The following is a 23,015-nucleotide window of genomic DNA, read 5'->3' as shown; positions in this document are numbered from 1 at the left end:
ATATAAATTCAATAAATTAATAATTCTAATAATTAATAAATTTTTAATCCACCATGTATATTAATTATGAGAGGTTCGACTGTATTTCAATTTTTATTACATCATATTTCAATTTTTGGATGGAGCATATGGGCTTAAATTTAGTTTCACTTCAGATTTGGATGGAACATATGGACTTAAATTCCAAATCCAAATCCTAAATTTTGTCCATTTAAATTCAAGCCCAACAAATAAGGCCAGATACCTTAAGAACGAGAACAAAACACGTGGCCAAAATGTTGAGGAAGATATTTTTCTTTTCAACGGAGCGCGAAATTTATCCGTTAAATGCAGTTGTGATAAACTTATGGTTTCAGTGGTTTCTCATCTACTCAACTCAATCTCTCTGAACTAAAAAAATGGCTGCCGCTGCTAATTCCGTTATTATATCACAAAACCTAATTAAGAACTGCAAACACAATTTTTTCAATCCTCAATCTCTCATTTCAATCCCTAATAGTAGTTATTGTTCAGTTCGCTTACGAGCCAAATTATCGCATCAGAAAACCACCACCACATCACCTGAAAACTCTCCTCCGCCTAAGAAACCTAAACCCTCAGTTACTCGTGCGCCGGAGCCACCGAGTTCGGATTCGAATTCTGGTTTCTTTGGCAGTTTAAGGTTTTCTAACTTATTTTTTCGAATGGATTAAATTTTATACAGTTATCAGTTTTTTTAGGGAATTTAGTATGTGTTTTTTTAATTGCAGTGATTGGTTGAAGGTTGATGGAATTAGTATTGAGATATGGTCAATAGCATTGCCTGCTGCTCTTGCTCTGGCTGCTGATCCGATTACTTCGTTGGTTGATACTGGATTTGTTGGTCATATTGGTACATTCCCATTTTTAATTTCATTTAATTTATTATTCTGTTCTTTTTGAAAGCTGATTAATCTCGTTGTTCGGAATTGAATTGAATTCGAGAGAATGGTACCTTTCCAAACATGAGAATTGAATATCTCCATTTTTATATTGTGTAAACATATGTCAAAATATTTATTTTGTCCATTGTAGGATCTGTTGAATTGGCGGCAGTTGGGGTATCCGTTACGGTATTTAATCTGGTTTCGAAGCTGTTTAGTGTTCCATTACTTAATATCACCACTTCATTTGTTGCTGAAGAGCAAGCATTGTTAAGTAGTACATGCAATGGAAATGATGGTTCTGGTCAACTTTCTGATGGTAGGGATGTTTATTTTTTTGTTAAATGTTGCTGATTTTTAATTCCGGATTGTGTTACTACTGATTGTTACTTAATGGAAAACCTTTTTCTTTTAGATTTTGAGAATCAGAAACAAGGAAAGACATACCTTCCAGCTGTGTCTACTTCTTTAGCACTTGCTGCTGGTGTTGGTATAGCTGAAGCTGTCACACTCTTTTTTGGCTCGGGTTTTTTGATGAATATCTTGGGTATACCTGTTGTACGTCATACTTATTTATCAATTTCTATGTTTTTGGTTTTGTCAATTAATGGGACCTTTAGGGTATCCTTAACTCTTCCTAGTTTAAGATCACCACCTTTTTAGTCGATTTGATATTATTCTTCACATTACAAGTATACAACAAGGAAAAATGATTGCTTCTGTTGATACAAGTGATGAAGGAAAGACTTATGAGGAATACAATTTTGATTTTAGAATCCTTAGATTTTCTTTATATTTGGAATTCTTAAAATGACACATAATCTATAAAACTTGGTACTTCCTTGAGCAGTATGGTTTCTATTCTGATGTAGAAAGTTACTGAATCTGTAAGGCTGAGGAAGAAGGTAATCACACCCCTAGCGAAAAGCTTTTGAAGGCTGCCAAATATGGGTGGTTGAATAAATGTGGTTTTTATGGGTGGAATAGATGATTGTTTGGAGGGCTGTAGATATGTTCTCTGAACTACATTAATTTTTTATTTTCTTTTGAAAGATTGCCTCCTTGCTGCATTTTGGTTGCTTACTTTTACCATTTACATATTGCTCGTTAACTCTAATTTTAGAAGAAATAGTTTATAAGTCGAGCTAGTTAATTCTAATTCTGCCTGCCTTTTAGCATTTTGCATAAGCCTTTCGTATTGTGAATTTATGGCTATATGCTTACATCTTGCTATTAAAGTGTTTTACAAGTGACGAAGAATTCCACCTGAAATTTCTCTCAAATTCGTTCTGTTTTAGGATTCGCCAATGCGAGTACCAGCTGAGAACTTTCTTGCTTGGAGGGCCTTTGGTGCTCCACCCATTGTAATTGCACTAGCTGCACAAGGAACGTTTCGTGGACTTAAGGACACTAAGACACCTCTTTATGCCATCGGCAAGTGTTACAGCAGGAACTTCATCTTTGCTTCTGTCTCGTCAAGCTTATCTGCACACAGTCCACACACTTTGCAAGATTTAAACACATTATTCTTTTTAATGCTATAATTCACCAACAAGGAATTAAAAATTTCAATACACATGCTATAGTTTGGTTCAAAAGAAAAATTTTATAGCTGGAATTTTTCTGATGTAATTGTCTGGATCGTCAGGGGCTGGCAATTTGCTCAATGCAATATTGGATCCAATATTAATTTTTGTGCTTGGTTTTGGCATTGGTGGTGCTGCAATTGCTACTGTGACTTCTGAGTACGTCATTAATGCGGTAAAATTAATAATATCAGTGCTCTTCATGCATTATAGTCTCTATTCTAGGGGCTGAAATTTCCTCTCCCAATAAGTTTACCTATGCTTATTTTTCTTCAGATATCTTATTGCTTTTATTCTCCTGTGGAAATTGAGTAGCAAAATGTCATTCGTTTCTCCAAATATTGATGGGAGAAGAGTTGTCAGCTATCTAACTTCTGGTACACTTATTTAGTTCAACTGCATTAGTATCAATTCAATCCGATTTTGTTAGAAAAAAATCAATGTTGGGAAAGTTCGGCTATTTGATACCATGGAAGGACCAAATTTCTGTCGAGCCCATTGTGTATAGAAAACAGTTAGAATATAGCATGATGAAGGGAAAAATATTGATTTCTGATGAGCATAGAAGTGTCTCGAAAAGTGTTGTTTTTATTATAATTCTGAGGAAAAGGTTGTTGGTTATTGGCACCCTTGGATATTTACTGTGAATTTGCAACTTTGCTGATTGATTTCTCTACTCTAACTTCCTCAATCAACTTGGTCATGTGCTCTCTTAAACTTGCAGGTGGTCTCCTTATTGGCAGGACCATAGCAGTGCTTTTAACAATGACACTAGCCACCTCCATGGCAGCTTTGGAGGGGCCGATACCAATGGCTGGTCATCAAATCTGTATGGAAGTTTGGTTGGCAGTATCATTACTTAATGACGCTTTAGCTCTTGCTGGTCAGGTATGTAGTACAGGATTTAATATTTGTGTATGCTCCAATAAGTAAGGAAAAAGCTCTTAAGAAGATAGAAGAAAACATAAAACTTTCCACCTTTCCTACACTCAATGCTAGTCTCTCATATTTTCAAAACGAGGCATTTGGTCTGTTATAAAATCACATTAAGTTGATATGCCACTTTACAGTTGTGAAGGTTCAGACGAAGGTTGTAACATGCAACTGAGTTTGACATTTCGGGGCTCACACATAAGTTGCAGCAATAACTTCGAAATGAAGCTACAAGCCTGATTCAGATGTTTTCATTCTTTAGAATGTTGCTTTGCTTCTCTTGAATCTAAGCACACAATTTAATGTTAATGATTTCATTGAAAAAGCAATTATTGGTTTGCATATTAAAGGATATGGTGTGAGTTTCATAGCAGGTTAGTGTCCTATGTTGTAATCATTTTCCCAATGGGTCATGCCCGAGTATGTGATAGTTGAGAAAGAAGAGAAGTTAATTACAGTTTTTATTGCACTTGTTTGCAAAATCGAGATCTTTTTTGCATTGTTGTCTAGATTTCTTGCTTGGGCAACTTTCAAGAAAACAACCTCTGGCTGCTTTTAGTACTCGATAATTTCCTTAATCAAGAGTCAACATGAACAAAAAGTTAAGAAATTTACTAAGAATGAAAACAAGTGGGGTCATTTATATAAGAAAACTAGGTGAAAATGCTTGGGGTGATTGCATTTTCTGTAGAAATGTAAGGAAGACTGCAATACTTAAGATCAAGGTTTCTGGCAATAGCAGTTGAGTAGCTTCTATTCTTCATATCACTCACAGAAGTATGATGTGGCAGTAGGCAATATCTTTCTATTTGAAGATCCATTTGCTATATAGTTCATAACTGGGTATAATTGGCAGGCTCTTCTGGCCAGTGATTTTTCGCAAGGAAATTATGTAGAAGCACGTCAAGTGATATACAGAGTTCTTCAGGTCTATGGTACTCCTAATTCTTTTACCACTTTCAGTTTAGAATAGATCAGTGTTTTTTATTATTTGGCATTGCGAATATACATGATATCATATTATTTTACTATTAATTTATTATCAAGCAGATTGGTGTAGTGACTGGAATTGCTTTGGGTGGAATATTATCGCTGGGGTTTGGAGCATTTTCTAGCTTGTTCAGTTCAGACTCGGAAGTTCTGGAGATTGCTTGGTCTGGTATTTGGGTAAGGATTATTCCTTTAACTATCTTCTTATCTTGTGGTAGAACTTTTTATATTAAGTGTATTTCCAGCCTATGCTAGATATGTAAAAACAGTAGTAGTGATCTTTACACATCAGCCAATGCTGAAATTGTTTTGCAGCATGACTGAATGTAGGATCATATAATTTTTTTCTCATTTTGCAGTATAACTGATGTGTAAATGATTACTATACATCATTTTGCTGAGCTTATGATAAAAGTTTACATTGAAATGCAGTTTGTTGCTGGGTCTCAGCCAATTAATGCTATAGCTTTTGTTCTTGATGGTCTCTACTATGGCGTTTCAGACTTTGGATATGCTGCCTACTCAATGGTTTGTTCTTATTAACTAGTTTAATTTTAATTATGGTATTTTTCCTCCCTTTCTCAGCTATTCATCTGACCGCGTAGGTGCTAGTAGGATTGATCTCCTCTGCATTCATATATGTGGCTGCTCCCATCTATGGGCTTCCTGGAGTCTGGGCAGGCTTATTTATTTTCATGACCTTACGTGTTGTGGCCGGAATATGGAGGTAAGAATTCTTGTTTTGTAAGAGCTTGTGCCTATGTTCCAGTCCTGCCTTTCGGGTTTTTTTTTTCTTTCAGAAGTGCTTTTGGAACTCCAAAATTTTATATTTGTAGCCAATACTTGTAGAAAAACATGTTCCGCGTCTTCCATTTCAGCATTTTCTTGCAATATGCATCACTAGTGACTTGATTATTACAATATAACCATCATCATATCCTCTATAGGCAGATTGTTGTTAAAACCAGTTAATTGAAGTGTATGTATTCTTTGAGCTGCACTTTTGTTTTGAAATTGCACCATTTTTCTCACTTTATAGCTTTTCACAGGTTGGGCACAAAAACAGGGCCATGGAAACTGCTCTGGGATAAAGCTGAGTAGAAAAGTGAGTGAAATGTTATGCTCATACATTGAATTGAGGGTTGCGACCTGGAACACAGAGGCCAAATGATCAACTGCTTAATTACATCCTACAGCCACACAGGCGACTTTTATTATCTCTCCATGACATCATCCTCTTCGAATTGTAAAATTCGATCCAGTTATTGAGGCGATCATCATCCTTTGGAGAGTGGTTTACACCCGTTGTCCAGCATTCAAATCCTGACCGCATTTGCAATGTTGCTTGCTTGAGTAAAGCACCGGATTATGAAACTGTTGGTAGAGTTATAGCTGATGTTTTGGCTGATCGGCTCTAGAGATGTACATAATTCGTGTATTCAATTGGAAATCACTATAATTATTAATTGGCTTTATGAATGAATTGTGCCTGAATACATTTATTGTTATTAATAAGCTTAACTTGCTGATTGTTACAACTTACAAGGCTGTAGGCTACATGCACTAAGCTTCTCATACTGCGGAAAGATGAGAACAAAAACACAATTTTATGTTTGAAATTAAGTCTTATATTCTCGTATCATTCCTTCAACAAACTAATAAAGTGTTTGCCAACTTAAAATATTAAATGATAAAAAAATGAGTAAATTATTCTGAATTTCCGATTCACAGTTCGACATTTTTTGTTTTAAAATTAAATAATTTGATACCTCACTTTTAATTTTACAAATTATTACAACCTTTTGTTAAATCTGGATACTAAATTATTAATAAAATTAAAAGTGAGGAGTGAAGTACAAAATCGTTTAAATATGAGTTATCAAATTGTTAATATATTTGAAAGTGAGATATCAAATCATTAAAATAATTGAAAGTGAATTACAAAATCGTTTGAAAATAAATATAAATTATTGACGGAACTAACAAAAACCCCTAATTGTTAACGGAATTGAAAGTGAGGTACTAAATAGTTTAATTTTTAAAGAAGAGATACTAAACTGTGAATCATAACAATATATGGGGCCTTAGAGTAATTTGCTGAAAAGAAAGCTTCAGTTGGATTCTCAAAAAAAAAAAAAAGCTTCAGTTGGTCGTTTGATGGAATCTTAAGCACCAGAAACCAAGTTTGTAGGCAGACGAGGAGGAAATATCGACAAGCAAACAAAAGTTTCCGGTCTGATTGGAATAACAAAAGGTAATATTCAGACAAAGTTTAAATCTACTTCAAACAGGGTGTTCTTGTTGGGTGGAATTTTTGTTTTCATTGAGTGAAGGTTTTAAACAAACATTATTTCCTTATTTTCACTTTGTCTGCTCTGTTATTTGTTTGTGAAAATGAGTCACCATCTTCATATGGTAGTAATATACGATGACTTTCAACTCAAAGTGTTCATGTGATTTGTCCTTTTATTATCTGGGTTCCTCAAAATTTGAATTTATTCGGGTTCCTCTTTCAATCTCTAACGGGATTAAAGGCTAAAAGTTTCAATCTTTGAAACTAAGTTCAAGAAGGTAAGTTATTTAGATCTGGATTACCATTAGTTATGTTTTTCTTTTGAATTTTAAACAATTGTCATTTATTTTGATGGTATATGATGAGGAATTAGATTGTGATATAGTTATTTTGATTCATTTGGCGTTTCGACAGCATGAAATAAGTTGGGAGAGTAATATCAATTTTTGTTTATTATGTGATCATTCAGCGAAAAATGGGGCTCCTTAGCATCATTCGAAAAATCAAGAGAAAGGAGAAGGAAATGCGTATACTTATGGTCGGCCTTGATAATTCTGGAAAGACAACGATTGTTTTGAAGATCAATGGGGAAGACACGAGTGTCATTAGTCCTACTCTCGGTTTCAATATTAAAACCATCGCGTATCAGAAGTATACCTTAAATATATGGGATGTTGGGGGCCAACGAACTATAAGGTCTTATTGGAGGAACTACTTCGAGCAAACTGATGGCCTCGTTTGGGTAGTTGACAGTTCCGATCTTAGACGGTTAGATGACTGCAAAATGGAGCTTGATAAGCTTTTGAAGGAAGAGGTATTTACCGGTTTGATCATCAACTTTACTAATTATATAATAATATTGCTCTCAGTTTTTGACTTTACTTGTTTTCTTCATCTAACAGAGGCTATCAGGTGCATCTTTGCTTATTTTTGCGAACAAGCAAGACATTAAAGGCGCCCTTACGCCGGAGGAAATTGCTAAGGTACACTCTAGTTGAAAAAAGTTTTTAACTAATGTTTAATTATTACGGGTTCCTTTTAGTGTCTTTGTGTTGGTAAAACTTATAATTTATTGTCTTCTTCCATCGCGTTATTCCTTTTGATAATAATGTGGCTTTCTGAAATACATTGTTAAGCATGCGTATGTGTGAATTTCACTTTGGAATGATGCAGTATTGCAGCTGCAGTAGTCCTATGGGTTTTAAGCATATTTAAGATAAATCTACATGCTCTGCCTTGAATTGAATTTGAACCCTTCTATTCTTCATGACCACGAAGAGACGTAGAATAAACTTACATTACGGCTAGCTATTGTCATTGTGTTGTAGTTAGGTATTAGCATTATAAAGCTGGATACATGGTTATTTCCTGCATTTTTCGTAATTTGTTCGGACATCTTAGTTAACTGACCTTGGCTCATTACCTTTTAAAGGATTATTTATAGGCTTCAAAAAGGTATGAGGCTTGAAATAATGTTTGTTAAATTGAAAGAACGGGTGATTTGACAGAAATCAACTGTGCCATAGCGTCTCGACATTAGGCTTCTAACCATAATTGGGTGGAGCTGCTATTCTTCATCCCGATTAATGTTGAAATTTTATATCAATATTATGGCTCCTTTTCTTTCTATGTTTTGATGGTTTCTTATGTACTTTGTGTTTTAACTTTTGAAACTGCTTCTGCTGCACTCGTGCAAGGTTTTAAACCTCGAGAATATGGATAAAACTCGACACTGGAAAATTCAGGGCTGTAGTGCATATACCGGGGAGGGGCTGCTCGAGGGATTTGATTGGTTAGTTCAGGACATTGCCTCGCGAATCTATATGCTCGACTGATTCATCTCTCAAACTTTGCGTTCTGTAAGACGATGCTTTAAATGCATTTTTTTTTGTGTGAATTGGAACTTTTTGGCAATTCTATGATCTGAAGTGATTCAATTTCTTTTGGTTGCTCTGGAAGTTCTTTTTTTTCCTTTTCATTTTATGAATTGATTATTGAAAAGCTTTCTTTTCACCAGTGCTATTATTTATATAGCAAAAACAACAAAAATCATTTTAAGAATGTCACACTTGAATGTAAAATGGTACTAGGACACAACCGTCGCCAGCTTCAGGTTAACTATTTTTCAACTAAAATAACAACAATAAATAAACAATTACAATACCGATAATAAGTTTTTAAAAATATTAATTATATCAATAAAAATACAATATTAATAATTATAACTAATACTCCACTGATTAACATTTTCTAATTCAATGCACGATGATCTCCATGAGCAAAATTAAACATACTTCTCCTTTTACAAAAAAAATAATGTACTCCCTCCATTCTGAAATAGTTGTCGCTTTAGCCATTTTCACACAAATTAAGAAATCAATAAATATGTCTAAAATTATAAGTATTTTTACTAAATTAGCCCTTATTAAAATTTGTTATATTAATTAGTATGATTCTTTATTTGTATTTTTGTATTCTTTCAATGAATTAATGAGGGATATATGTGGAAAAATAGCAATAAATGCTTTCTTGATATTCTAAAGTGACAAGTATTATGGAACAAAAAAATCTCCCTAAAGCGACAACTAATTCAGAATGGAGGGAGTATTTTTTACTCCACAGCCTGCAACTATAAGAAACGATAAGCAAAATCAGAGAATAAATATTAATGATATCAAAAAAATAAATTATCAGCCACAATTAAATCTAACATTTATTAACATCTAGAAGATTACATAAGCTATACAACTACAAATCCATAACTAACTCTACAGAAAACTCCAATTTAAAATAACGAAATACATATCAAAATATGAGAAGCTAGCGATCAAACGAACTGATCTAAAAGCTAGCTATACTCATATTCGAGTTACGTGTGAAGAAGTGAATAAACATGAAAATATCGTATCATTTCGGGACGGAGATAGTATCAAAATCAAAAAAGATATTATCCAAAGAGCGGAATGTATAATTGAAAGATACGTATGACTGAAAATCGTAGCCAAAAGATGCATAGTGACAAATATAAGTTGTTTTTCATTGGACTAGATATGAGCAACTATATTATCTCTACACCATTAAATTGTGTTCTTGCTAAGAAAAATCTAAATAGAAGCCACTAGCATTTTCAGAATCCTGATTCAGGGAACCATTGCTCCATCAGTCTGAGCTCTTCCATTGAACCCCAATTGAATTCTAAATCCATTAAATTCGAATTGCAATCCTCTGAAATACTCTCCCCAACCTGACATTTTTCGAGTTTCTTCTCATTCGATTCCTCAGCAACAGAAAAATGGGCTTTCTCCGAATCGGAAAAAAGATTCAATCTTGATTTATCAGACTCATAATCCTCGCAGCTATTCAATTCTGTTTTAAAAACCCGAGTTGACGATGATGATGTTTCTGAAGAGTAACGAGGAAAATTGAGAACAGCATCAGCACCATATATATTTCTTGCTGCATGATCATAAGCAAGAGCTGCTTCAGCTGCAGTAGAAAATGTACCAAGCCAGTGTCTTTTTCTATTCCCTGTTTCATTTAAGTTGCTCTTTTTTCCTGCTGGTTCTCTAATTTCTGCAACCCATTTCCCCCAAATTCTCTGTCGAACACCTCTATATCGATAATTCTGATTCTCCGGCCCGCCTTTTCCGGGCATACAACCTTTTCTTGAACCCTTTACTGGAGACTTCCGGATTTTATCACCTTGCTTTTTGGAACTCATGACTTAGGTCTTCAAGAATTTACCTTTTTGGGAAAGAAAAATTGAGTTTTCAAGTTAATTTCTTTGAGAAAACGGACTCAGAATTTCCAAGAATATGAAAATAACGGATAGAAAGAAAAACAACAAATAACGGCTAGTCGGTAGAGATTGAAAGAGAGAGAACTCCCTTTTCTAGCCCCCGTCTCGATGCCGAGAAAACCGAGTCGTGACAAAGTTGGTACCAACACTAATCAGACAAATCTTAAACTTGAGATGTTGTAATATTTTGTTTTTGTTTATGAATTTAAAGTAGTTGAAGGGTTTTTGGTTTTGGTTTTGAAAGGGTTTATGAAAAAGAAATGACGAGAATTTTCAATCCTATATTGTAAAAATGGTTACGAAGAGAGGCGATAGTTATCTTGGGGATTAAGTAAACGAATGTTAGAAGAAGAATGAATTTAATTTAGATGATATTTGATGATCTGATGTGGCATGATTATGGTGTATCATTTGTACACGTGGCAAAACCCCATTTATTGTGTTAGTTGTCATTTTCTTGGGGATGAAGAATTGACAGACAATCTTTGTGTTTTTAATATATTTCTAATCAGTCTCGTGCAAAAATCATCATCCAAATTGCGGCTGTTATATTTTATTAACAATAGCCTACTTCCTTATTCTTGTAAGTTTTGTTTAGACTTTGGCTTTGAAAAGCAATGAAATATATACCAAGAACGAACTTGGTTTACATATTAGATCAATTTCGATGAAGACAGCTCTTATTTAAATTGAAGTTAATGCATTGACAAAAAAATCAGTAAAAAGATGTAAATTCCGTGATTTGTTTTCCCATCTTTCAAATAGAATTGGCTAAACTCGTAATAATTTTTTTATATTATTAGTTTTTATTTCACTTGGTCCTTCATAAATTGTTTACATTTAAATAGTCCTTAACTGTTTAGTTTATACATTTATGGAATTTTTGCGTATAAAAAATGTTGTTTTAATTGTATGAAACAATATTTTATGCCTAAAACAATTATATGTGTACAAAATAAATAATTAAAGAATCACTTAAATGACAATTCTTTTGTCAATGATTAAGTGAAATAGAATGATATAGTACAAAAACTTCAGATAGGTTTAGCCAATAGAAATTATTAAGTGATAATCAGATTGAAAATTTTTATTCAGAAAAAATACTATTAATAATATTTGTATTTCTAATAATAATATAATAATAATTTTATAAGAACAAAAAAAATAATTAAAGAAAAAAATATAATTCTAGTTTCTATTAGGATTGACTGGGTCAAACTATAAAAGGACCAAGTCCTTTCCTAGTGTTTCAAACGTTTAAAAGAATAATATTAATAATTTAATAGCTAAAGCATTTGCTACTTCCTAGAGAAATCCAATTTGGCCTCGCAAATTGATGAACAAAATGTCTTAGTTTTTGGACCAGGCATTAGTGATATTGCTGAGAAACATCCAATACAAGCAGGGCCAAATTTAAGTTCTATAGTGCCTTCTAATCTCCACCACCAGCTAGAAATAGGCTCCATCAACTGTTTACTTTTAGTAATCAAAGGACATGGAATGAATTTAAAATGGCACTCATGTTTGAATCAAGTAAACAGAGCCTGACCAAAAAAGGCTGAAGAAAATTCACATGATTAGAGAATCATTTTCTGAAATTAAACTAGAGACTAGAGCACCAATTCACCAATTTCATTCCATTTTCTTTTTCCATTCGCCTCCACATTTTACACCCTGTTCACCAACAAATCTCAAGAGTACACAACCAAATGACTATACACATAGCAAGTACACATATTACTCCCAAAAGAGACACTCCAAGCCGCTTACGAAGCAACCTAGAATCTGCCACAGCGATTTCACCAGCAGGAGTTTCAAGAAATTTGACTTCTGCAGAAACCACCGCTAAAAATCTTGATTATTTGGAGTTCCAAGACATTTGACTTCAAATATATGGCTCATCGGCTGCTGTCCAGAATTTCCAAAAATAAGCATGATACATATGAGAGTTTCTATAGTAATATGGATAACTTGACAATGTCTATTTCTCAGATTTTTCTATTATCAAGATAACATGAAGAAAGCTTAAAGAAATTAACATTAAATAAATTCATTCCAGCAGTGGAAGAAATTTTGTCTGAACAATCAGCCACTAGAACCTATGGAGACTTTCTACAATCTAAATAATGACAATATAAAATAAATCTATGAAGACTTATAATGGTACCTAATTTGTTTGCTGTTTGTTACTTTATTCAATAAATTAAAGAATGTATTTAAAAAAAAATGAATTGAAGAATGAGAACTACAAGTAAAATTTAACCGCAAGAACTATGAGTATCTCTAGAGACTCTTCTTAGCAGCCATTGATTCTGGCTGGCGCCACAAGTTATGAAACCCTACTCATTTTAAAGACTAAAAAAATGTGGTTACAAGTTACAACTTATTGCAATGTCCTCGCTCGAAACTCAAGTTGTAAATTCCAGTTATTGCTTTAAATGTGAATCTATCTGTGACAATAAATCATAGTGATATTTATATTATAACGTTTTCTCAACAAAGTTTAAAATCAATGGTCCTCCTCTCTCAAACACAACATATTTTTCTTGCTAGAGTTTCAACTTCTACTCGAAATTCTAATTATTTATCCAACTTTCACTTTTCAGACTTACTATGATAGTGTTTCACATTCTATTCGGTCCATATACTACTATGTATCATAAGAGTTATTAGCCTTCTGTATCTTTGAATTACCATTTGAACACAAAACATTCTTTTCTATCAACTTGTGAAGCCATTTGAAGGTAAAAGAAATCATTAACCTTAAAAACTAAAATCTATCTGATCTAAAACATCAATGATAATAACTGCCCTAAAATCATTTTTCATAATTATAACATATACTTCTTAAGCAAACAAAACTAGCATTCATTTCAGCAACAATGCACTCATTCAAATGAAAGGTGCAATTAGCATGCCTAAAAAACATTTCAAGTGACTCAGGTAAATAGCTGAGCCTGATAAGCATCCTACTCTCTCAGGAGTCATGATTAAGGTAGTTCTACAGAATATTTAGGGCAAGTACCACCATTCACCATTACATCGATTGTTTTACACAGCTCTGCGTCAATAAATTTCTTCTCTTACTCTTTGTGTCACTTGCAGTGTTACATGCATTGATGGACTATATACTGTCTAAACCCTATGGTATTTTAAATTTACAAAAGGCATTCTTTAAATAATTACATATCTGCCCCAAATGCATATTAGAATATAAGATTAGCTTTTTGGTCATAGTTTTAATGCTTGTATTGATGTTGTAGCAGCAACAGCTTACTTATAATATAAAGACATTTCAATGCATTTTTATTAAAACGTAACATTTATTTGAAAAGTTGATTTCAACGTTTATCCAAACGAAAATGGTGTTGCTTGGCCTAAAGATATCACAAGGCTACTAAAAGTAATTAACACTACTTCAGAATCTCAGATGTATTACTTAGCAGCAATTTGACTGGTAAAAGAAGTGATATCATATCCAATTCTCGTTTCCGGAAACAAGAAGAATAAAATATTCCAAATAAGGGAAAAAGAGGAATAACTGTCAAAACTCCCATGCCATGAAAAAAACATACTGTAACACCTTTTGTAAGTGTCAAAAACTTAAAAGGGGAACTCATGATAAAGTGTTAGTGCAACAAACTCTTAGAGCAGCTGCAAGTCTTACAGTTCAGAAAGTAACATTAATTAAGGAAAATATAATCGTATATACAATTGCAAACTTGGAAGTAATTGATGTATGAGGAAGGTATGCATCAACTATATGTAACTAACAATCAAACCACAAAAAGCACTATTTAAAGATGCAGTGAGGGTAGCCATTTATATTCTCGCTCTACCACTGTGGTGTAGCTAAGTGAGAAGAGGCAAAAGAGATTACCCGAAGGAAAGTTAATAGTACAAGCAGGAGCCAAACTGTCACTCTAGTCCACCTCGGGCAACTTTGTATCTTAACTTCCTATTTTGATTTTCCTGCAAAAAGGCCAATGGACATTGTAAGCTCCAAATATATAGGATAACAATCATGACTAAATTCTGCAATGTTTAAGCACCGAATAAGAGCGACTTATGCCACTTCTTTACATTGGTAAATAACAATACAAATGTGAAAAGATCAGCTACTTCAAATTATACCTAATACTGATTCAATTTATAGCATAGCAATATGAAAATAATACTAAAACAACCATTTGAAGCAATTATAACCAAACACTAACACAAATTTACGATCAAAATACGGAAATGAAGTTGAAGAAAGTCGTTTACCTGCTCAAGAACATTAGCATTACTAGTCTCAACTTGTCTAGCCAAACTCTCGATCTTAACCAACATTTTCTCATACATATTTTCTAATCCTAAAGTATAACCGGACGCCTCCGATCCAATCAACCTACTCAAATCCTTAACCTCAAAACCCTCAGCACACAAATCCAACTCCTTCTGATCCTTCACCACCTTCTTCATCTCACTCAAACTGTTATCCTCATTCATTGCCGATAAACCGCTCATCTCGCAGTTCAACATCGGAAACATCGAATTACTAGGGCTAAAATTACCGTAATTGCCTCGGAACGCCGGTCCAATGTTCACAATATCAATCGGTTTGGATTCAAACGAGGTCGTTTCTGAACGGAACTGATACGCGCGGTACTCGTGCGTGTGGATTAGTTGATCATGCACAGGTGTAGAAAACAAGAGAAAAACGCAGGGGCGGAGGCCTTTAATTAGGTTTCCGTCGTGTTCGGAGGAGGTGGTTATAGGAAAAAGGAATTGAGAGGAGGAGAGAGAGCGAGATACGGAAAACTCTCGTAAGGATGGACGGAGAGGTGTTTTGCGTCGGCCGGAGAACCAGCCGATGAAATGGCGGTGGTTGGTGGTGGAGGATGAGGAGAGGAAGCGGAGGAGAGCGGGAGAGTTGAGTCGGCCGAGTGAGTCGTAGAAGGAAAGAGGAGCGTTAGGGCAGAGGAAAGAAGTGACGGTGGCGATGAGTTGGTGTTGATCGGAGGGATCGTGGATGGAGGAGGAAGAGTCGTCGGAGAGAGTTGAGGGAGTTAACTGCGTGACGTGGCCGAATAAGAGGCCGTCGACGTCAGCTGATGAGGAGGAAATACATTGGATTAGAGAGGCTAACGTTGGACCTGATATGGCTACCTTCTCTATTGATAGCTCTGCCATTGTTGTTAAACACCGGCAGTTGAAGAAAGGTATAAATGGAAAAGAGGAAGATTAGAGTGATTAGTTTAGCAGAAAATTTATCTGCCTGAAAACGACGCCGTCTTCGTGGTTATAAGATGATGTATTGTGAAATGTTTAATAGCTTGGGCTAGTCGATGTGTTCGCTTGTTGTACAGTCTGCTAATAAATACTACATGCTTGTCCAATCTGAATAAAATCCTGCTCATCAAACTTGATGTGAAATAACCAGAAAACAACTCCTCTTAGATCTCACTGAACCAAAATAAGGTAATTTAACCAAATCTGAATACAAATTAGGACAATCAAAATGTTGCTGTAATTTCATATTGTTTACTCTTGACTATGAATTACATTTATTATTGTTCAAGACAAAAAAGAATATACTCTAAATCAACCCCACGCTAATGTATACATACTTACATATAAATAATATGAATCAAAGAATCTGATAACTATGCTTCTATAAACTGTGTGGTAAAAATTCAAGTAAAACCAACCCAAAACTCTTTCTTTCTATTCACTTGTTGGTGGTGGGATTTTGGCTCCTTCATCAGCAGAACTGGCAGCAGCAAGGTCAGGCTTAATTTCCTCTAGCTGCTGAACAACTTGTTCAGCTTCAGGACGAGCTGACGGCGATGGATCAACGCAATGCAGAGCCAATTTCAAGGTATTAAGCAACTCATCGCTTATAGCAGCTGCGTCTTTCATAAGTTCCAAATCAAATACTTCATTAGTCCATTCCTCTTTCACTATGGATGCTACCCACTGTGGCAAATCCATGCCATTCGTCGGCTCGCCGGGTGATTTCCCTGTCAATAGCTCGAGAATTATCACTCCTAAACTGTAAACATCACTCTTTGTGTTGGAATTCTTCAGCTTTGGTAGTTCTGGCGCGCGATATCCAAGTGCTCCTGCTGTAGCAATGATGTTGGTGTTGGCTGAAGGTGTCATCAGCTTGGAAAGACCATAGTCTGCAATGTGAGCATTGGTTTGCTCATCTAGTAGTATGTTGCTTGATGTCAAGTTTCCATGGACTATATTCTCGTCCGTATGAAGGTAGCTCAATCCTCTCGAGATTCCGATGGCTATGTTCATCCTTGTTGGCCAATCGATGACTATCTCCGGTCCACGAGCTACATAACAACTTACAAATTAAATCATTTTTACTCAATTCAACCTGTTTAATGTAATTTCAAAGTTCGTCAAGTTTACATACCGTGAAGAAATGATGCAAGACTCCCTTTAGGCATGTAGTCAAAAACAAGAAGCTTCTCTCCTTTAGGTCCTAAGTAATAGGCTCGTAACGCCAACAAATTCGGATGACGAATCGCCCCGAGTGAAGCCGCCTCGGATTCGAATTCCTTCAGCCCCTTCGTAGTCTTTTCTCGCAGCCTTTTCACAGCTACATGATTCCCATCCTCTAGAGTGGCCTTGTATGCAGTTCCATAAGTGCTTTTTCCCATTATTTCTGCAGTTGCACACAATAAATCATCAGCAGTAAACACAAATGGACCATCAAAATGAACTAGCTTTCCACCCATTTCGCCGCCTGATTCGGCTTCTGCAGACCCTCCTCCTGCCTTGTCTGTCCTCCCAACAGCAGCAGTTTTACCATCATTGCGCTTTCGAGCAGCTCTTCTCCTCATCAAACAACATATCAGAATGCAGCAAAGTAAAAGCAGTAATCCTAATAAGGCACCAGCTGCTATAAGAATAATGTCCCTAGTGCTAAGCTTCTTCTTGTGATGAAGCTTTATTGGCCCTAACATTGTTGGAGACCGTTGAATAACAGGCGGCGGCGAAGCACATGGAGTCGAACCGCTGAAGCCGCATAGCTGAAGATTCCCCACAAAAGAGCTTGAATTGAACTTTTTAGAGAGCAAAGAAGGAACAGAACCAGATAGATTATTATAAGAAACATTAAAAGAAGTAAGATTGGCTAGACCAGCAATTGAAGCTGGAATTTCTCCAGTAAAATTATTTTGTGATAAATCAATTAGACTGACACTAGAAATGTTTCCAATACTTGCTGGAATAGGACCTTTAAACTGATTGTTTTTAAGGTTAAGCGCAGAAAGATTATGAAATCTGTCAAAAATATCTGGGATTTGGCTGTCAAGGTGATTACTCTGCAAATTCAATGAGACTAAAGAGGAAAGATTGGCAAAGCTAGAGGGTAAGCTTCCATTAATAGCATTATTTGAAAAATCAAGCTTTAGTAAACCTGAAAGCTTACCTAGTTCACTAGGAATGTTACCAGAAATCTGATTATGACTCAAAGAAAGGTCTCTAAGAGAATCCAAATGGCGAAAACTCACCGGAATTTTACCAGTTAGAAAATTATGATCAAGTGACAAAACCTGAAGTTGGTAAGACTTATCCCAAGAATCTGGTATAGAACCAGAAAGATTGTTGTGTTGCAAAGCAAGAAAAGTAATAGAAGGCGAACGAGTTAAACCAGAAGGAATTGCACCACTTAAAGAATTAAAACTCAAGTTAAGCCTATATAATCTATTAGAATTAGCTAAAGCAGGAGGAATTACACCAGTAAGTAAATTATTACTAACATCAAGACCCTGAAGACTAGAACAATTAGCAATGGAAGCAGGAATAGAACCCGAAAGGCGGTTGTTGAAAAGATAAACACCTCTAAGCTCAGTAAGGAAACCTAGAGATAAAGGGATAGTCCCAGAAAGAACATTGTCATGGAGACTAATTTTTCTAAGAGCTTTAAGCTGACCAATATTTTCAGAGATTTTACCACCAATACCCCTCCATGGAAGTTGTATAGCAATAACTTGTCCTTTAACACATTTGATACCGGCCCATCCGCCAGAACAAACTCCATATCCGCTATCGTTCCAGCTGCGTAAAAACCCTTTAAAGTCGATGAGCTCGTTCTTTATAGCTCGGAGAGATTTGTAATCCGATTGTGTTACAATGACACCATCCCATCTCTGGCATGAAGCAAACTGAGCTAGCAGAAACAAAAGGAAGAACAAGGAGAAGAAGAATTTATTCTTCTCCATGAACAAACTTAGAATGAGAAGTAAGAAATGGTGATGGAAGAGAGAAATGAAGGGGAATAATGATGATGATGATTGGTGATGATGATGATTGGTGATGATGATGTGTTTGAGTTGAAGAAATGAAATAGAAGATATAGAAGGAGAGAGGGGAATGATTAGAGATGGAAGTGAGTGATGCAGAAGCATGTGAAGAGTGGACAAAGTCTGTATAGGAGCAGAAAGGGTAACGGCTACTTTTTACTTGCATACAAATATGTAGCCGGATAACGTTGCAGAGATGAAGCAGAAAGGTTAGTTTTTTCTCCATTGACATTAACAGACATTTTGACCCAACGGCTATATTTTTATGGTAGGTCTTTTCGTTCTTCTCCAACGGACATATGTCTTTTGTGGGGTGGGGCCCTTAACTTGCAATTTTTTACTCTATTTTGCAATCTTGCCACCACTTTCACTGGCCACGTGGGATTGCCTCTGTGTATGCTTTTTCATTCTTTAAATTTACAAGAGATTTTTTTGCTAAACTTTTTGCCAAACCCAAATTTATTTCTAATCCAGAACTGATTTTCTTTTCCAGAACCCTAAAGTTTCTCAATTCTCATTGTCAAATGAAAATAAATTGGGTTTTTGATATTTGGGTGCCTCAAAGGCACCCAAATTTCCAATTCAGTGCCTCTTTCGGAATTAATTCCGAAAGAGTGTCTGGTCCCACTCGTTCCGCATTGGAACGGATGGGGTTCCGCATTCCTAGAATGCGGAACAAGGGCAGCAGCTGATTAACAAAGTTAATCAGCTGCTTAAGCACGTTCCGCATTCTAGGAATGCGGAACGTGCTTCCCCAATGATTGGGGAGACAGTTTTGTCTCCCCAATCATTGGGACTGCAATGATTGGGCATTTAGTGCCCAATCATTGTTGAACTTTTAAAAAAAAAACAAATTTTATTTAATTTTTTTTATAAACACTATAAATTAAATACAATGTTATCAAACGATATATTAAAAATCGATTTAAATGCTTATTTGATTTAAGTACTAATTTTAACAAATTGAAAATATCTGGGTACCGGAGCCAACTACCGCATGTAGGTCACTTAATTTGTATCTCTGAGCCTTGGTTTTGCATATATAACTTAGTCTCTAAAATAAACACACCTCATTCACTCTCATTACAGAACAACAAACTGATTTTGAGTTTCCGAATGGATTCTTGTCCTCTAAGAGACGACGGAAGGCCGATGTTCAAATCAAAAATACCCCGTTTTTTCAAGATTATTCTTGACGACGCCCTTCGTGATGGCAAGCTTGTAAGTCCTTTTACCTTTTTTTAATCAATTTTTTGATCTGCATAACTTATAAGAAGAAGATAGACTTTCTAACTTCACCATGAACATGTAAATTTCTACGTATATGCACAGTATATTCCAAGAAAATTTGTCAGACTCTACGGAAACAATCTGCCAAGTTCAGTAGTCCTCAAGGTTCCAAGTGGTGCAAAATGGAAACTAGATTTAGTGAAATCTGACGGTGAGATTTGGTTCCAGAAGGGTTGGCAAGAGTTTGTCAACTTTTACTCTATAGCTTATCGGTCATTTCTAGTCGACCACTTTCAGTGTTTTATTTTTTCTTTTATTTATTTAATGAAGGTTCAATAGAAAATCGTTTATTAATTTATATCGATTTCTAAAATTATATCATTTGTTAATAATAATTTAAAATCGTTATTAATTTATATCGTTTATTAATATTATTTTTTTAAAAATTATTTATTAATTTTTTTTGGCAATGATTGGCCCAATCATTTGCATCTCCCCAATGATTGGGGAGACAAAAGTGCTCCCCAATCATTGGGGAGAAGCAACGTTCCGCATTCCTACAATGCGGAACGTTGCTAAGCAGCTGATTAAGCAATTAATCAGCTGCTTAAAGCGTTCCGCATTGTAGGAATGCGGAACGCCACGTGTTCCGCATTCCTACAATGCGGAACGCGTGGGACCAGGCACCTTTTTGGAATTAAATTCCAAAGAGGCACACAACTGGAATTTTTATTGCCTATGAGGCACAGGAATATCAAAAACCCAAATAAATTGAAGAAAAAAATTGTGCATTACAGTAATTTCTTCATTAATATGAAAGAACTACGGAGATGAAAAGAAATAGAATTTCAATAAACCATCTATTCATAAAACCACTATAATTTAACAGCAAAAGAAATATTATTTTTTGATCCCACTTTTAACAACAATAGCTTGCAGTTCAGATCTAACTCGAGTTATATGCATCAACAGATCTGCAATATTATGAACTGTCATAAAATCATCGATAGGACCCCAACTTGCAAACTCGTTCAGTACCTACTTCAAAATAGTAAATACACACATGATCCAAGACTTTGTTCAGTATATAGCCGATGGTTAGAAAATAAAAAGCACCCATGGCCAGCAAGTAAACATCACTGCATGACCTCCTAATCTTAGCCTGTGAAGATTTGAAGAACTAACAAGGACCAATGTTGCACGACAATTCTATATTTCAGCGAATTCTTTTTCATTTTCGATTCAGAAACCCCTTCTTAAACTTCAAAACTCTATAATAACAATCTGTTTCGCCGTTTTTTGTTACTGTGTTTTCATTTCGTCGCTTCCGAATTTCAACATTTCCATGCCGCATAGACAGGACAAGCATACTATTGCACAATGGCAGGGTTGGGTTGATCAATTGTTACAGATTATATAAGGGCAACAACTCATCCTAGCAGCATGACTCATTGAACCATCAACACGCATGGAAACAAAAACATAATGAACAAATCAAGCTAATAGCTGGCTAATCACCACCGCAACAAGCAACTCATATAGGCATCAAATAAAGAATGAATTTATAGTGCTTGGAAATCAACAAACCAAATAAACAGTAAAGACAAATAAAATCAACAGATCTAGATCTGATCAATATTCATCAACCATTGAAATAAAGTAAAAAAAAGAAATGAATTTATTGTAATGATATCTGAAGAAAGAGTAAATCAATTACAATTAGTATATCTAAACGATAAAGAACATTTTTAGAACATATTCAAGAAAAAAAAACGAAAGAAATCAAAATATAATAGATCCATACAAAGAAGTACCAATGCGAATCCTAATTACAAAAAAGAAAATTTTACTGTATTACCAAAATCCCAAACAGCACCATCCGGATCAAATCAGATCCATTAGACACGAGCGGCAACAACCGGAACGGCAGCGGCGGCGGCATTAGAGGCGGCGCCACCGAGGAAAGAAAGGAAGCCAGTAGCGGCAGTAGGTTCTTGTTCATCCAAGAAAAGATCCTCCGGAGCCCTAAAAGCACCGTGAGCAAAAACAATCCCCAATCCAACCATAAGAGCAGAAATAAGCACAGATCCAACGCTCGTTAGAAAAACAACCACCACGCTGAACACAATCAGAAGCCCTAGCGTTTCACGGTCGCTAAAAGTACGGCCGACGATAACGAGCGGCTGATCGGCGGGGCGGAAGAGATAAAGAAACAGCCATGAGGAGAGGAGTCCGAGGAGGAGGAGAAGAGACAAGGGATGAGAGAGAAGCGAGAAGGCCAAGATTAAGCCGATGACGGAGAGGTAATTCACGCGGAAATAAGTGTAGTTCTTGCGAACGCGGAGGGCGGCGTCGGAGAAGGATTCGGGCTTGGAGAAGGCGGAGCGGTCGGCGAGTTCGGCCCAGGGGCGGCGCTGGGAGAGGCCATTGCGGACGGAGTCGGAGATGTGGTTTATGAATGCGCGGAAGGCGGGGGTGGCGATGGGAGGTTGGGAGGCGGCGGTGGTGGTGGTTTGTTGGGGGTTGGAGATTGGGAGAATTGCTGGTGATTGAGATGACATTTTGGGATCTAATTGGGGGATTGAATAATGAAGAGAATATAGGGGGGAAATGAAGGGGTTAAATTTGGAGATTTTGATCTGATTTAGATTTTAGTTTTGTTTTAGTAATGGCCAAATATTGTAAAAAGGCCAAATCTTTCGCAAAATTTTCACAAAAGTCCTGACCTTTCAATTTTGTCAATTTTAGCTAAAAACGGATTATTTGGTTCCACAAAAGTCCCGACCTTTCAATTTTGTCGATTTTGGCCAAAAATGGATTATTTGGTTTCACAAAAGTCCCGACCTTTCAATATTTGGCATGCCACATAGGCGTCACATAGGCTCCACATAGGCAAATTGAAATCAAATTGAGAGTTGGCCACAATTGAAACCAAATAATAAATTTTTGGCCAAAATCGACAAAATTAAAAGGTCA

The 23,015-nt window shown here is 35.7% G+C and overlaps 7 protein-coding genes across 11 annotated transcripts; 3 read left to right on the top strand and 4 right to left on the bottom strand.

Annotated features, from left to right (window-relative positions):
• The first annotated feature begins 327 nt into the window (after positions 1–327).
• Positions 328–5,894, top strand: LOC126663094 (protein DETOXIFICATION 44, chloroplastic). 4 transcript variants are annotated; one of them, XM_050356399.2, is made up of 13 exons: positions 332–661; positions 750–871; positions 1,054–1,221; positions 1,318–1,460; positions 2,201–2,336; positions 2,551–2,647; positions 2,765–2,865; positions 3,213–3,376; positions 4,278–4,349; positions 4,472–4,588; positions 4,844–4,939; positions 5,017–5,138; positions 5,461–5,894. In XM_050356399.2, the coding sequence occupies exons 1-13, from the start codon at positions 399–401 to the stop codon at positions 5,510–5,512; spliced, it is 1,653 nt and encodes a 550-aa protein (XP_050212356.1). In that variant the 5' UTR covers positions 332–398; the 3' UTR covers positions 5,513–5,894. The 4 variants fall into 4 exon arrangements, 2 of the variants coding, with proteins under 2 accessions (XP_050212357.1, XP_050212356.1); XR_007636415.2 differs by lacking the exons at positions 4,844–4,939; positions 5,461–5,894 and having other exon boundaries at positions 328–661; positions 4,278–4,356; positions 4,997–5,126; XR_007636409.2 differs by lacking the exons at positions 5,017–5,138; positions 5,461–5,894 and having other exon boundaries at positions 328–661; positions 4,278–4,356.
• Positions 5,895–6,505: 611 nt separating this feature from the next.
• Positions 6,506–8,645, top strand: LOC126669853 (ADP-ribosylation factor-like protein 2). Its single transcript, XM_050363463.2, has 4 exons — positions 6,506–6,665; positions 7,174–7,518; positions 7,607–7,687; positions 8,402–8,645. Exons 2-4 carry the CDS (start codon positions 7,180–7,182, stop codon positions 8,537–8,539), a joined length of 558 nt encoding a protein of 185 aa, XP_050219420.1. The 5' UTR covers positions 6,506–6,665; positions 7,174–7,179; the 3' UTR covers positions 8,540–8,645.
• Positions 8,646–9,651: 1,006 nt separating this feature from the next.
• Positions 9,652–10,840, bottom strand: LOC126664776 (dehydration-responsive element-binding protein 2B-like). Its single transcript, XM_050357326.2, has one exon. It carries the CDS (start codon positions 10,423–10,425, stop codon positions 9,832–9,834), a length of 594 nt encoding a protein of 197 aa, XP_050213283.1. The 5' UTR covers positions 10,426–10,840; the 3' UTR covers positions 9,652–9,831.
• Positions 10,841–12,114: 1,274 nt separating this feature from the next.
• Positions 12,115–15,795, bottom strand: LOC126686546 (uncharacterized). 2 transcript variants are annotated; one of them, XM_050380666.2, is made up of 3 exons: positions 14,770–15,795; positions 14,384–14,475; positions 12,115–12,411 (listed from the first exon to the last, which is right to left on the bottom strand). In XM_050380666.2, exons 1-2 carry the CDS (start codon positions 15,676–15,678, stop codon positions 14,422–14,424), a joined length of 963 nt encoding a protein of 320 aa, XP_050236623.1. In that variant the 5' UTR covers positions 15,679–15,795; the 3' UTR covers positions 12,115–12,411; positions 14,384–14,421. The 2 variants fall into 2 exon arrangements, with proteins under 2 accessions (XP_050236623.1, XP_050236614.1); XM_050380657.2 differs by having other exon boundaries at positions 12,115–12,408; positions 14,770–15,794.
• A 126-nt stretch (positions 15,796–15,921) lies between these two features.
• Positions 15,922–19,253, bottom strand: LOC126686539 (probably inactive leucine-rich repeat receptor-like protein kinase IMK2). Its single transcript, XM_050380644.2, has 2 exons — positions 16,916–19,253; positions 15,922–16,832 (listed from the first exon to the last, which is right to left on the bottom strand). Exons 1-2 carry the CDS (start codon positions 18,912–18,914, stop codon positions 16,213–16,215), a joined length of 2,619 nt encoding a protein of 872 aa, XP_050236601.1. The 5' UTR covers positions 18,915–19,253; the 3' UTR covers positions 15,922–16,212.
• A 503-nt stretch (positions 19,254–19,756) lies between these two features.
• LOC126665842 (B3 domain-containing transcription factor VRN1-like) lies at positions 19,757–20,397 on the top strand. Its single transcript, XM_050358772.2, has 2 exons — positions 19,757–20,030; positions 20,142–20,397. Exons 1-2 carry the CDS (start codon positions 19,926–19,928, stop codon positions 20,376–20,378), a joined length of 342 nt encoding a protein of 113 aa, XP_050214729.1. The 5' UTR covers positions 19,757–19,925; the 3' UTR covers positions 20,379–20,397.
• A 1,302-nt stretch (positions 20,398–21,699) lies between these two features.
• LOC126665841 (PRA1 family protein B4) lies at positions 21,700–22,703 on the bottom strand. The gene has a single exon (XM_050358771.1). The coding sequence runs from the start codon at positions 22,598–22,600 to the stop codon at positions 21,938–21,940; it is 663 nt and encodes a 220-aa protein (XP_050214728.1). The 5' UTR covers positions 22,601–22,703; the 3' UTR covers positions 21,700–21,937.
• Positions 22,704–23,015: the final 312 nt, after the last annotated feature.

Source organism: Mercurialis annua, linkage group LG1-X (assembly GCF_937616625.2).
Source record: "Mercurialis annua linkage group LG1-X, ddMerAnnu1.2, whole genome shotgun sequence".
Lineage (NCBI taxonomy): Eukaryota > Viridiplantae > Streptophyta > Magnoliopsida > Malpighiales > Euphorbiaceae > Mercurialis > Mercurialis annua.
Note: the sequence above shows the minus strand (reverse complement) of the source record. Positions and strands in the feature narration are given on the sequence as shown.

Coding starts and splice junctions, on each gene's coding strand:
- LOC126686546 (XM_050380666.2), bottom strand. CDS start 15,678: ATGGCAGAGCTATCAATAGAGAAGGTAGCCATATCAGGTCCAACGTTA. Junction 14,476..14,769: donor ATGCTAATGTTCTTGAGCAG/GTAAACGACTTT, acceptor GCCTTTTTGCAG/GAAAATCAAAATAGGAAGTT.
- LOC126665841 (XM_050358771.1), bottom strand. CDS start 22,600: ATGTCATCTCAATCACCAGCAATTCTCCCAATCTCCAACCCCCAACAA.
- LOC126665842 (XM_050358772.2), top strand. CDS start 19,926: ATGGATTCTTGTCCTCTAAGAGACGACGGAAGGCCGATGTTCAAATCA. Junction 20,031..20,141: donor CCCTTCGTGATGGCAAGCTT/GTAAGTCCTTTT, acceptor GTATATGCACAG/TATATTCCAAGAAAATTTGT.
- LOC126669853 (XM_050363463.2), top strand. CDS start 7,180: ATGGGGCTCCTTAGCATCATTCGAAAAATCAAGAGAAAGGAGAAGGAA. Junction 7,519..7,606: donor ATAAGCTTTTGAAGGAAGAG/GTATTTACCGGT, acceptor TTCATCTAACAG/AGGCTATCAGGTGCATCTTT. Junction 7,688..8,401: donor CGCCGGAGGAAATTGCTAAG/GTACACTCTAGT, acceptor CACTCGTGCAAG/GTTTTAAACCTCGAGAATAT.
- LOC126664776 (XM_050357326.2), bottom strand. CDS start 10,425: ATGAGTTCCAAAAAGCAAGGTGATAAAATCCGGAAGTCTCCAGTAAAG.
- LOC126686539 (XM_050380644.2), bottom strand. CDS start 18,914: ATGCTTCTGCATCACTCACTTCCATCTCTAATCATTCCCCTCTCTCCT. Junction 16,833..16,915: donor TCTTGCATCATTTCTTCACG/GTATGTAAACTT, acceptor GTTGTTATGTAG/CTCGTGGACCGGAGATAGTC.
- LOC126663094 (XM_050356399.2), top strand. CDS start 399: ATGGCTGCCGCTGCTAATTCCGTTATTATATCACAAAACCTAATTAAG. Junction 4,350..4,471: donor TGATATACAGAGTTCTTCAG/GTCTATGGTACT, acceptor ATTATCAAGCAG/ATTGGTGTAGTGACTGGAAT. Junction 4,940..5,016: donor GATATGCTGCCTACTCAATG/GTTTGTTCTTAT, acceptor CTGACCGCGTAG/GTGCTAGTAGGATTGATCTC.